The sequence below is a fragment of the Urocitellus parryii genome, chromosome 16, assembly GCF_045843805.1.
Source record: "Urocitellus parryii isolate mUroPar1 chromosome 16, mUroPar1.hap1, whole genome shotgun sequence".
NCBI lineage: Eukaryota > Metazoa > Chordata > Mammalia > Rodentia > Sciuridae > Urocitellus > Urocitellus parryii.
In genome coordinates, this window is record NC_135546.1 from 16,691,998 (window position 1) to 16,704,507 (window position 12,510).

General features: G+C 61.8%; 1 protein-coding gene across 1 annotated transcript in view; it reads right to left on the bottom strand.

Moving 5' to 3' along the window:
* Plxnd1 (plexin D1) overlaps positions 1-12,002 on the bottom strand; it is a 35,326-nt gene extending 23,324 nt beyond the window's left edge. The window contains exons 1-2 of the mRNA XM_026383018.2: positions 10,644-12,002; positions 21-197 (exon numbers count right to left, since the gene is read on the bottom strand). Of these exons, the coding sequence (XP_026238803.2) occupies positions 21-197; positions 10,644-12,002 (1,536 nt within the window). The remainder of the gene's footprint in view (positions 1-20; positions 198-10,643) is intronic.
* Positions 12,003-12,510: the final 508 nt, after the last annotated feature.

Below are 12,510 nucleotides of genomic sequence, written 5' to 3' on the forward strand. Positions count from 1 at the left end.
CCATTCCACCGGGTCCCTACCTTGAGGAGCCGGCCATTGACCGTGCCCAGGAAGACCACGGTGTAATTGTTGGCGCTGGCCACGGCCACGGACGTGAGCCCCGGAGCCCGGAACACGGGCGAGGACTTGAGGGGCTGCAGGATGGACAGGGGGTGCTGCAGGTGGGCGGCGCCACAGTCCAGCTGTTCTGGCTGGAGCTGGAAGAGAGACGGCAGCTCAGACCTCAGCTCGGGACCCAGCTCAGTGTCTGGCTCCTGATGGACGCTCCTAGCTCCAGGCCTGGCCTTGACCTTGACCTTGACCTTGAGCTGATCCAGGGACTGACGTTTCAGGTACACAAGACGCAGGGGGCCCCCCATGCAGGGGAGGCCAGGAGGGTTGGCAAGGGAAGAAGGTCCTCCTGACTTTCAAGAGGCTGCAGAGGGTCCAGCTACTGGGGAGGCTGAGGCAGGAGGATCTCAAGTTGGAGGCCAGCCTCAGCAGCTTCGTGAGACCCTGTCTCAAATTAAGAAGGGCCAGGAGTGTGGCTCAGTGGTTAAGAGCCCTCTGGGTTCAAATAATACATGTGTCACCATGACAAGATAATGGCAGGCCACCTTTGCTGGGAACTGTGTCAGGGCCCCGTTAAATTGCTGAGGCTGGCTTCGAACCCGTGATCCTCCTGCCTCAGCCTCCGGAGCCAATGGGATTAACGACCTGCACCACTGCGCAGGGCTAAAAGAGATTTTTGGAACTTTTCTTGTGTGATTTTTTTACTGGCCTAAGTCACGAATGGTATGCACAGATGTTTTTCTTTTTTTGCACAAAACCTCAGCTAATTTTCCAAAAGAAAACAATCAGTAGTGACTCCTTGTGTCCTGCGGCAAACCCACAGTGTTCATGCCTGGGGCTGCTCCCAGGGTGTCCCTGGGAGCCCAGAGATAGGGTGGGGCCGGGGTGACCTGGGACAAAACCCAGGACTAATGATCCTCCAGAGGGCGGCTGTGGGCGACCTGCATAAGTCACTTGGCTTTTCTGAGCCTCCGTTTATTCGGCTATAAAATGGGCTCATCGACTAGGACCCCACCTGGGCGTGGATGGAGCAAGATCCGTCCTTGTAAACTGCTCCCATGGTAACCTCCTGGAAACCGTTAGATGACCCTGTTGCGTTTCAGATGTGATTGTTGCTGATATTATTCTTATTAAATATAATTGGGGACTGGGGGGTGTGGCTCAGTGATAGAGGGCTTGCCCACCCAGCATGAGGCCCCGACTTCCGTCCCCAGATACACTTTAGCAAAAACAAGGCCAGGCACGGTGGTGAGTATCTGTCATCCCAGCAACTTGGGAGGCTGAGGCAGGAGGATCACAAAGTGGGAGGCCAGCCTCAGCCACTTAGTGAGGCCCTGAGCAACTCCGTGAGACCCTGTCTCTAAATAAAAATAAATAAAAAGGGCAGGGGGGTGTGTGGCTCAGTGGTCAGGATCCCCAGGGTCCAATGCCCCGTTGTCCCCCCCACCAACAGGAACACCACGTCATCCCCCATCTCTGCCCCTTGCACCTCAGAACCCGGGCCCTGCCTCCTCGGGGTCTTTGTCCTGGCTGCTCCCTGAGAGCCATGCTCCAGCCTGTCCCTCCCATTTGTGGGGGGGACTCATTCCATGTCCCCCAGAGCACGTCTGAAGCTGCAAACCTGCGTGGGGCCCTGGGTGGACTGTGTCCTGGGATACAGTGCCATTCACCAACCCAGGAAGAGATCCACGGTGACTTAGAATGGATCAACGACCCCAAAATAGTCTGATAAAAGTGACAGGAGCGCGGTGGCGCTCACTCACAAAAACCCCATTGTGCGGTGGATCTTAGCAACCTGACGGCTCATGACACCTTTTTCCTTTCCTTATTCAGAAACTTCACCATTTCCACTTCAAAGGAGCCTGTCCCAGCCTCTCGGGTGTCTGCACCTCCCTGACTCTTATTAACTAAAAATATTATTAACTGAGATAACAGTCACGGGAACAGCAGCCCCAAGACACTGTGACATTCATTGCATCTGATCACCGAGCCTGGCACTGAGTGCCTACCGGGAGGGTAGCATATACAGCATGGACACTCTGAGTGCCTACCGGGAGGGTAGTGTATATAGCATGGACACGCTGTGTGCCTTGCAGGAGGGTAGTGTATACAGCATGGACATGTTGTGTGCCTACTGGGAGGGTAGTGCATACAGTGTGGACACTCTGAGTGCCTTCCGGGAGGGTAGTGCATACAGCATGGACACGCTGGACAAAGCAGTGATTCACACATCCCAGGCCCAAGGTTTCATCCTGGTCCTCGGAAAGGCCGGTGATTTGAAATTGATGAACTGTTCATTTCTGGAATTTTCCATTTTCTAGTTTTAGGGGATCTCGGGAGACTCTGGGTAACTGAAAGGGTTGAAAATAAAAACCACGGACAAGGCTCTTTCTCAACCTCTCCCTTCAGCCTCCACCCCAGGGCCTGACTTCATCCTGTGTGTGTCCAAGTGGGGGACAAGGCCTGGAAAGTGGGTGCTCACCCTCTCCCCAGGCTGAGACCCACTCCCCAACCCTCTTATCCTGCAGGGAAGAGGTGAAGGGGGCCCAGCCAGGCCCTGCTCCCAGCTCGGGGTGACCTGGGGGCCACAGCAGGGGAGGGGGAGGGGCAGGCGCAGGCTGGGAAGCGGCTCTTGACGTTCACAAGCCATTAATTCTGCACCGAAGGAATTTTCTAAAAAGCCTTTTCCCCCAACTTTTTTTTTTCTTTATCCTAAAAATAAAATCTTAAAAAAAAAAAAAAATTTTTTTCTTTCTCTTTTCTTTTTTTTTTTTTAAAGGAGAAGTCAGCCTTCAGGAGGCTCCTAGTGATCTGTGCTGGGACAGGAAGCAGGTGGCCTCTCTACCCTGGGAGATCTGCAGGCTGCAAAGGGATCAGAAGAGGAAATTGGGATAAGGGACCCCCCCAGCCACCCACCCCACCCCCAGGCAGGCAGGAAAGGCTTCCAGGAAGGGACCCAGCGGCCTCCCTGAGTCTGGCCTCCTCCAGCAGCCTCCCTGAGTCTGGCCTCCTCCAGCGGCCTCCCTGAGTCTGGCCTCCACTGAACGTGGTCCCTGGGGAAACTGAGCCCACAGGCCCCCAAGTCCCCCTGCTGAGCCCATCACGCTGCCTGAGATTCCTGCCCTAGCATGGCCCTGCCTTCACGTCCCCCTCCCTGCGAGCAGGAACTAGCCTGGACTGTCCCTGCAGCCCCCAAAGTTCTAGAAAGATCCAATCTGAAAGGCCCAGCCTTCCTCTGCAGCCCACAAGCCCAGCTGGGCACTGTCCCGGGGATCAGGCCCCCGCCCTCCAGCCTGGCACCCGGGGGACCTTCGTGATTCCTCTCTGGCCAAGGACTCAGTCTCAGTGTCAGTTCCTCCCTCGGCCCTGCCCTGGACTCCAACCTCACCAATCTCCACAGTTCCTCAAACTTTGCCAAGCTGTTCCCTCGAGCAGCCAGTGTCCTTCCCAAACGTCCAAGCCATCCAGGGTAGACACTGTGCTGCCTGGGGTGCCTACTTATCAAGGGAGGGGGGAAAAAAAAGACCCTAATTTTGACTAAAGTGTGAATGACTACATCCAGCCGTTTGCTTTCAGAGGCAGAGGGATGGAGAGCCACGCCGCTAGGTGCAAGAGGATCCAAGGGAAAAAAAAAAAAAACATGCCTACTGTGTGCCAAGCAACATCAGGAGGGGCCCGTGTGGAGCCCCAGCAAGCTTGTCTGGGTTCCACTAAGAACCTTAGTTTCTTCTTCTCTAAAATGGGGTCAAGGCCGTGGCCACGGGCCTCAGCTCTTTCCTGCGAGCAGGATGGGCCTCCCTCTCGAGCAGGCGGCCTCCTGGGGCCTCCGCTCAGCTCTGCCCTCTCTCCCATTAAAACGCTGACATTATCGATTTCCTGAGCGGCTGCAATCGTGTGGATTTTCTCTCCCCAGGAAGAGGCTCCCGGGCCTCACATCCTGCCCACAGACCCCAGCAAGCCTCAGCCCCCCACTCCCGGGCACTCAGAGAGGATGAGGCCGGGCGGTGGGCACTGTGGCAGCTGTGGGCCCTGTGCCCAGAGGTCCCTTCCCCTTGCTGGGGCGTTAGGGGGTCGGTTGGGGGGTGCCAGGCCCCAAGGGGGGCTTGGTGCTCTGTACCCCCAATGCCTCCCGAAGCTGGGCCCTTTGATCCCCCCTCCACAGTGGCCCCCAAGGAGATTTTTCTTCTTTCCTTTGCTTTCTGCAGAACTGCGGTTCGAACCCAGGGCCTTGTCTGTCACTAGGGCCACCATCCACCACCAAGCCCCAGCCCCAGCCCCAAAAGAGGGACCATTTTATTTTATTTTATTTTATTTGTTCAAGGGATGGAAGCCGGGGGACGCTCTAGCACGGAGCTACACTCCCAGCCCCTTTTTTTTAATCTTCTATTTTGAGACAGGGTCTCACTTTGTGGTTGAGGCCGGCCTCCAACTTGCCATCCTCCTGCCTCAGCCTCCCCCGGTAGCCGGGATTCTAGGCCTGCGCCACCGCCCCTGGCCCAAAAGGAGCTATGAAAACTGCAGATCAGTAAAAGTGACATGAGGTCCCTGGAAAAGAGGGAGGATGTTTGTGGAATAAGCTTGGAGTGTGGCTGAGGCTGTTGTTCGGATGCTGGTTTCTGAGTTTGCACAAATGTTTCATGGGAAAGTGGGGTGTTAGCCACAGAGGACTCTGGGGGAAGGGTACACAGGGACTCTCTGGACGGTCGTTGGAACTTTCCTGTAAATCTAAGGTTATTTCATAAGAAAAAAAAAAAAAAAAACCCGGGCGTGGTGGCGCACGCCTGTCATCCCAGCGGCTTGGGAGGCCGAGGCAGGAGGATCATGAGTACGAGGCCAGCCTCGGCAGCTTTGCGAGACCTTGTCTCAAAATAAAAAACATAAAAAGGGCTGGGGGTGTGGCTCTGTGGTCGAGTGCCCCTGAGTTCAGTCCCTGTCAGAGCAGCTGCCACACTGGACGCTGGACAGGATCCTGCCCACGGTGGCCTTTCGCCCTGAGCCCTGGAGGCTCTCAATAAATGTTCCCAATTAGCTGCGAGGCCCGGTCTCCAGTGTCCCCTCCCCTGGTCCCCGAGGAGGTAGGCCCTCCCAGCAGCCCAGGGCAGGCAGGCGGGTGGGGGACAGCTGAGGATCCATCTTGGAGGCCCTTAAAAGGATCCACCAACACTTGGCCCTTCAACAGCAACGTAGCGCTCATTTGCACAGAGACGTGCAGTGACTTGTTCAGAGACACACAGCCTCGTCCAAACCTCCCATGCAGACAGGCTGGCTCCAGAGCCCTGGTCCTCAACTGACCACCCGCCCCACACTCAGCTCCTGAAGAGCTAGAAAGGCCCTGGATTGGAAGATACAGAAATGGAGGCCCATCAGGAGGCAGCAGCTTCTGGAGACCTCCACAGAGGCTGGGCAGAGGCCAGGGAGAGGCCCCGGGTGCCAAGGTTATCAGCCGTCCCTGCCAGCGGCTCGGCCTCCTCTTCAAGGCCGCCCTGTCCCCCCCACCTCCCCGCCACCCCATTATTTACCGATCAGAGCAGAAAGCGCTGTGATCACGGTCCCCTGGGGCCTCCAGGGCCTGGTAATGGAGTCCGCGGCCGCCAGCCTCCGCCAGCCTCCGCCAGTGTGTGATTTATGGTGTTTCAGGGTAAAGGACAGTGGACGGGGCGGGACGGCCACACGGAGCATGGCTCAGGGCGGGGGACCAGTGCCCCAGACCCAGGCAGAGGCTGAGCTTGGTTCCATTGAGGCCCAAACCCGGGTCTCAAAGAGATGAAAATGGAGGCCACACACCCCGGGGTCACCGGGCTCCAGTTCCACGAGGCTGGCACCCCGAGCCTGTCCCCACTGTGTCCCCCTGTCCCCACGAGCCTCCCCAGGCCCCTGCGGACCGCAGGACAAGGTCTGGGTCCTGGCTCCCCGGCTCCCTCCAAGGTCCCCTCCTCCAGGAAGCCCTCCTGGTGGCCCTGGGTGAAGCTGGTCCCCTGGCCGTCCTGGGGACCCCTGGAGAGCAGGGTCAAAGTGTGATCGGTCCCTTTTTGGGGACTGTCATGGTCCGCACTCAGAAGAATCCCCGCTAGGAGGCTGGACGGGCCTCCCGGGGTGGGCCTGTCCCCAGCCCCAGAACTGCTGCCTGCAGGTCTCAGGAGCAGCCCCGGCTCCTCCCCAGGTCCCCCCTCGGGGCCACACCCCTTCTGGAGGTGACAGCTACAGGCTCTACACACAGACATCCCTCTGCCGCCCCCTTTTGCTCGCTGTGTGACCCCAGACAAGTCACTGAACCTCTCTGGGCCTCTTCACTTCCCCTTCTCTAGACTGGAGCTCACTCTGTCGCCTCGTTCGGTTTCTGGGGTTGTCAAGTCTGTGCAGAGGGCGCTCCCGGTCCACCCCACAGTCTAACTCGGATCCTCCTGGAAACCAGCACTCACCAGGCCCCGCAAAGCAGACTTGGCCGAGGGTCATGGTGCAGGGGGCTGGCGGCCACAGTCTGTGCTGAATGTCCCCGGGCCACCCCCATTCTTCCCTGTGCCAAGCCCATTTTACAGGTGGACAAACAGAGGCCCAGAGAGGGTAAGCCACCCGCTCCAAGCCCCAGTCGGGAGCTGCGGAGGTGGATTGGACCCCGGGGGAAGGGCCTTGGCCTCTGCAGATGTCTCCAATTGGCCTCACCTACTCAGTCTACCTGAGGCCCACCTGGAGGCCCGATCACAGAGGGTCACCTGGTCTCCACGGCCCCGCCCACGGCTCCCAGCTACCTACCCAGCAACCCCTGTGGGCGGGCAGCGGGGCCTGGAGGGTCCATAAGCCAGTGTACGATCCACTAAGCAGCTGTGTGACTCCGGGCAAATTCCTTCCCTCTCTGGGCCTCAGCTTCCTCGCCTGAAAACTGGGGACAGCAGCACAGTCTGCTGGCGGGGACCGTGAGTGTTGGCACAGCGTGTCTCCGAGAGCCTGGGACCAGAGCTGTAGCATCCCCACCCTTTTTATTTTATTTTGAGAGTGGTTTTGCTAACGTGTGGAGGCTGGCCTCCCATTTGCGATCCTCCTGCCTCAGCCTCCTGAGCTGCTGGGATGACAGGCATGTGGCCACCTCACCTGGAGAGTTAAGGGACATGACCACTCCCGATCCGTCTCTTCAGGCGACAAGGTCATCTCCCCAACGCTTCTCCTCAATCCCACCAAGGGTCTCTGCTTGCTTGCTCTTGACCATGGGGAGCTCACTCCCAGCCCCCAGTGTGGCTCCAAAATAAAGCCCATTTGGAACAGTCCTCTCCCCGGCCACCCCCACCTGGCATTTTTGGACCCTAAATTGGTGCAAAAAATACCTTTCCTGATGCCACGCACATGCCCACCCACCACATGCCAGTCTGGAGTCAGTCTGGAGACGGAAGCCACCTTGGAAATGGAGCTGCCCACGGGCTCTGGCTTTTGGATTTAAATAGACAAATAGGATGGTCACTCGGGTGACCAGCCCCAGCCAGGAAAGCCAGGCCACACGGGCCTGGGAGGAACGGGATTGTGGGCCCCGGAAGCCCCAGAGCCAAGCCTGCCACCTGTCCTACAGGGACACCGGCCTCTGTCCTGTGGCTGAGCCACGCCGGGCCACCTGTCCCCCCCGCCATTCTCTGAACCCACCTCTGGGACCACACCCCAGCACCCGAATCTGTCTGGAACCCCTGTTCCTTGGTGCCACCTCAGGCTGGGCTGGCCCACTGTGTCCCCAGCTGCAGCCCAGGGTCTACCCGGGGTCTGGCACATAGTAAGTGCTCAAGAAATACTTACAGGAGGATCAAAGGATGTCTTGCCTGGAAGGCAGTACCCCCAGTCCACCTTGGCCCTCCTTGCAGCCACCCCGCCTTCTCACCAGCCACCTGGGGACTTTCTAGAATATTAAAGATCATTCGAGCATGCAATGGTGCACGCCTGTCACCCTAGCAGCTCGGGAGGCTGAGGCAGGAGGATTGCAACTTAGAGGCCAGCTGCAAACTCGGGTGCCAGGCACTCAAATCTCGACACGTATTACCTCATTTAATTCCCCACAGCAATCCTCGATTCTAAGGAGGAAGAAACCCAGAGGGCCATATCCCTCCTCTGCCTAAAACACTCCATGGCTCCCTACGGCCTGGATCAATCCCAGCCTCTCAATCTGGCCTCCGGCCTCCTAGCAGCACGGCACACAGCCCCCTGCACCTCCCTGCAATGTCAGTGAGGGCCGAAACCCAGTCCCCCAGGGGTCCCCGTGAGCACACAGGGACAGCATACAGCAGGGGCTTAATGAATGCTTTATGGCCGTAATCGTTTGGGGGGGCTGCAGAACAAACCATGGGAGGTCAATGTGTGCTGACCAGGAGCGAGTCCAGCCTCTGCTCATCACACCCCGTGAGGTGACAGCAGCAGCAATGGCAGCAGCAGGTGCCTGCAGAGGCCAGGCCACCCACTGAGGCTGGCCTCCAACTTGCGATCCTCCTGCCTCGGCCTCCCCAGCTGCTGGGATGACCGGTGGCCTCAGACAACCCCTGGTGAGAAAGTTTGTCTTTCTAAGGGTTGTTTTTTATCGAAGCTGAAATTCAGGAAGATGACGAGGCTTGCCCAAGGTCACCCAGCTGGGAAAGGACAGAGTGGAATTTGAGTCAGGAGCAAAGTTTAAATTCTTCACCTGTCACTGGGGGCGCCCTGGAAAACGTGTCATGGGCCACCTCTACCTGCCCTTGCTGGAGACCCAAGTCTGGGGTCTCGGGCACTTTTAGGGGATATGTCAAGGGCCACTGGCCTGTGGCCAGAGCCAGGCCTGGAGACACAGAGGGGGTGGCCCTGGAGGCCTTGGAGGAGGGAGGGGACCTTGGTCAGCTGCCCCTGGGGCCCTGTCCCCTGGAGAGGCCCTGCCCCCTAGGGAGTAGGAAGTCGGGCCTCTCTCAGTGGAATGAGTCACTGCACCAGTCCAGGGAGGGGACAGGGGACCGTGAGAACCAGGACACTTCTTGCCCGTGGGGGAGGGGCGTCTGCCCAGGCCGGAGGGACCCACCAGGGGCCCCACACAGGGCTGGACCCTGCCCACGGAGGCCTGGGGGGTGTCCCCAGCTCAGCCCGGCCCCCAGGGCCTCCTGCCTCCTACATATGACCCAGAGATGGCCGCCTGGGGGCGGAGAGTGGGGGCCTTCTGGGTCCCCGTCCTGCACGGCCAGCCCTGACCCCGGCCAGGCCAGGGAGCAGCCCCAGGGACGATGTCCCCACTCACCCCCTTAGCTTCAGGGGGGCCCAGCAGGGAGGTGGCAGCCCCTGGGAGCCCAGAGGCAGAGAAGGAATCTGTTTACTCAGAGCCGCGCAGGGAAGAATTAATCTTGGGACGTCCTTGTCACACAGCCCTGGGGACCACAGAGAAGGGAAGGGGCAGGGCCCCAATGTGGGGAGGGGACTCCCGAATTGCCAGGAGGAGGAACTTCAGGGCTGGGGCACTTCAGGGTGTCTTTTAAAACGGGGATCCCCAGACTCGCCCCCCTAGACCCCTCTGTCATCCCCACAATGTCAACACACACGCGAGGTCCCTAACCTGGCCTCCTTGCCACCGCCCGGCCCAGCCTCAGAGATTTGGATCCGGTCCCTCGGTCCTCATTCAGAGCCCTAAGACCTTCAAATCCCTGTCCACCGGCTCCATTGTCCCGTCCCCTGAATCTGCCCACCCTCGGGGCATCGAAACCTGCACGCTAAGAGATCACAGATCCTGTGTTCAAATCCCACCTCTGCCAGTTCCCAGCTGTGTGTTCTTGAGCAAGTTACTGAACCTCCCTGTGCCTGGATTTTTTTTCATCTGTAAAATGGGAATGAGACTAGAGGATTGTTGTGAAAACAAAGAGAGCATGACACGTGATGGGCTTAGGAGCTCCTCCCAGAGTGGCACTGTTACCCTGGTCTGCCATGCCTGGTCCACGCTAGGTGTTCATTAAACATTTCTTGAATGAGTGAATTAAAAAGTAGTCTCAGGAGCAGACCTGTTAGCCAAACACGCAGCTTCCCCAGAGAACCGATTGGTTCCCCCAAATACCGGTGTCCTCTGCCACACACGTCCCACAGCCCGTCTTGCCCTGAGTCCTGCGGGCCCCTTGTGGGTGGCACACATCTGGTGCCCACGTCTGCCAAGGCTCAATGGTAAAGGCTCTCAGGGGCATCTTAGCGCGCACCTCTGCTCAGGCGTGCACCGGGGACCCTGCCCTCCAACCCGGCACCACGGGGCTGTGCGGGCACCTTTGGCTCTTTGCAGCGAGCGCGCGCCTGCGTATCCATGGCAACCTGGGCCCCTCCCAGTGCAGGTACAGGGAGGTCCCACACCTGTGACCCAGCACTCAATGCAGTCCCTGCGGACTGCTCATCAGGGGTCTTTAAGGTCGTCCACAGTCGCCCCTCGGTGCACACCTGGATCTCCCCGTGCAGCCCGGGCTCCTGGCCCATTCGCCTGCGGCCCAGAGTGCACACCTGGATCCCCGCACACGCACATCTGGGCCTCGGCCAGGTCCCATCTGCAACCCGCTTCGCGCCCCGGTTCGCAGGCTCTCCCTGCAGAGAGGCTCCCCGGCCGGCTCCCCGCGCCCCCCGGCGCCCGGGCGTACCTGGATGTTGCGTTTGCGCTCGCAGGCGGGCCCGGTGCCCTGCACCACGCTGTCCAGCACGGCCACCACGTCGGGCGCGGGCTCCACGAAGCACGCGGTGCGAGCGGCGCGGATGGCGGCTTGCACGTCGGCGAAGCGGAAGGCGCAGAGCGCCGCCGGAGCCGCTCGGGCCGCGGGGGTCCCCTGGGGCCGCTCAAAGACCGCAAAGAGCCAGTCGCGCGCGGGGAACACGGACACCAGGCGGCTGTAGAGGTCGCCGCGACCCGCGCCGCCCGCGCACTGCAAGCCCAACTGGATGTAGGACTCGGTGAGCTTCTTGGCGTCGCCCCCGGCGCCGCGGGGCAGGCAGATGCGCGCCAGCAGGCTCCGCGCCTGGCTCTCCTTGTCGCCCGCGCGCGCCTCGCTGTTGAGCGCCAGGTACGCGTAGGACGGCGCGGCCGGCGGCGGCTCGGCCGGGTGCAGGAAGGCGCGCACGAAGCCCAGCTTGTGCTGCTCCTTGGCGCCCTGCTTGATCTTGAGGATGTTGTCGTCGGACGGGTTGAGGTCGAAGGTGAAGAGCTTGGCCAGGTCGCCGCGCGCGTCCAGGGAGCGGATGGCGATCTCGGGCGTGTTCTCGAAGCGGTGGTCCTCCAGGCTGCGGTTGCGCGGGAAGTAGGCGCTGCCGTAGCCCGTGTACGTGGCGCCCACCAGCAGGCGGCTGCCCCCCGCGCCCGCGGCCGGCGGCAGCACGAGCCCCACGGTGGACGCGTTGGGGTGGTTGGCCGCCACGTTGAGCATGCTGGGGAACACGGTGACCGGCTCGGCGGGCGGCGCGGCGGGCGGGAAGGGCACGGCCACCGCCGAGATGTTGCCCCGGCGCCGCAGCTGGCAGAAGCCCTGGTAGATGGAGCCGCACACGACCACCAGGCCCTGGCCCGGGTCCAGCTGCAGGATCTTGTTGTAGTTGTCGGTCAGGCGCCTCGGGTGCTCGCACGAGGCCTGCGGCAGCTGCGGGGCGTGACACAGCGGGCTGTCGGCCACCGGGCCCACGGCCGCCTCGGCCTCCAGGCTCAGGTTGGCCCCCGACAGCTGGTACAGGCGGTTCACGGCCGCCAGGTACACGGTGCCCGCCGCGCCGTCCAGGGCGAAGTTGTTGGTGGGCGTGGGCGACAGGAACCGCCGCTGGATCTCCAGGGCGCCGACCCGCGCCGCCCCCAGGAGCAGCAGCAGCAGCGGCAGCGGCAGCGGCGGCGGCCGGGACCGCGGGCACCTCTGGGGGACGGGACGCGGCGGGGCGCCGAGTGGCGGGCGCGGCGGCAGGGGGCTGGCCGCAGCGGCCCGGGCGCTAAGGGGTGCGCCGCCCGCGGCGCGACGAGCCATCCAGGCGTGCGCGGGCTGCGCGGCGCGGCGAGTGCATGGGGCGCGGCGCGGCCGGGAGCCGGGAGCCCGGAGGCGGCAGGAGGCGGGGGGCGGGCCCGGGCCGCGAGGCGCTTCCTGCCCGCGCCAGCCGCCCCCGGCCCCGGCGCCCCGGCCCGGCTCAGCAGCGCGGCACAGCCCGGGGGCGGGCCCGCGCCGGCCACGCCCACGCCCCGCCCCGCGCTCGCCACGCCCACGCCCCGCCCCGCGCTCGCCACGCCCACGCCCCGCCCCAGCGCACGCCCCGCCCCGCGCTCGCCACGCCCCCCGTCGGCGCGGCCGCCCCGCCCCGCCCTGCCCCCGGCTGTCGGAGGGTCGCGCCGCCCGCCACCTCTGGGACCTCGGCGACGCGCCTCGCCCGGGTTGCCGGCTCCTCGCGCTCCTCCCTCCAGGCCCGTGTCGCCGGCGCTTCTCGCCCTCCCTGTCTGGGTCTCTGTCCCCACTTCTCGTCCCCCACCCCGGACGCCCCGCG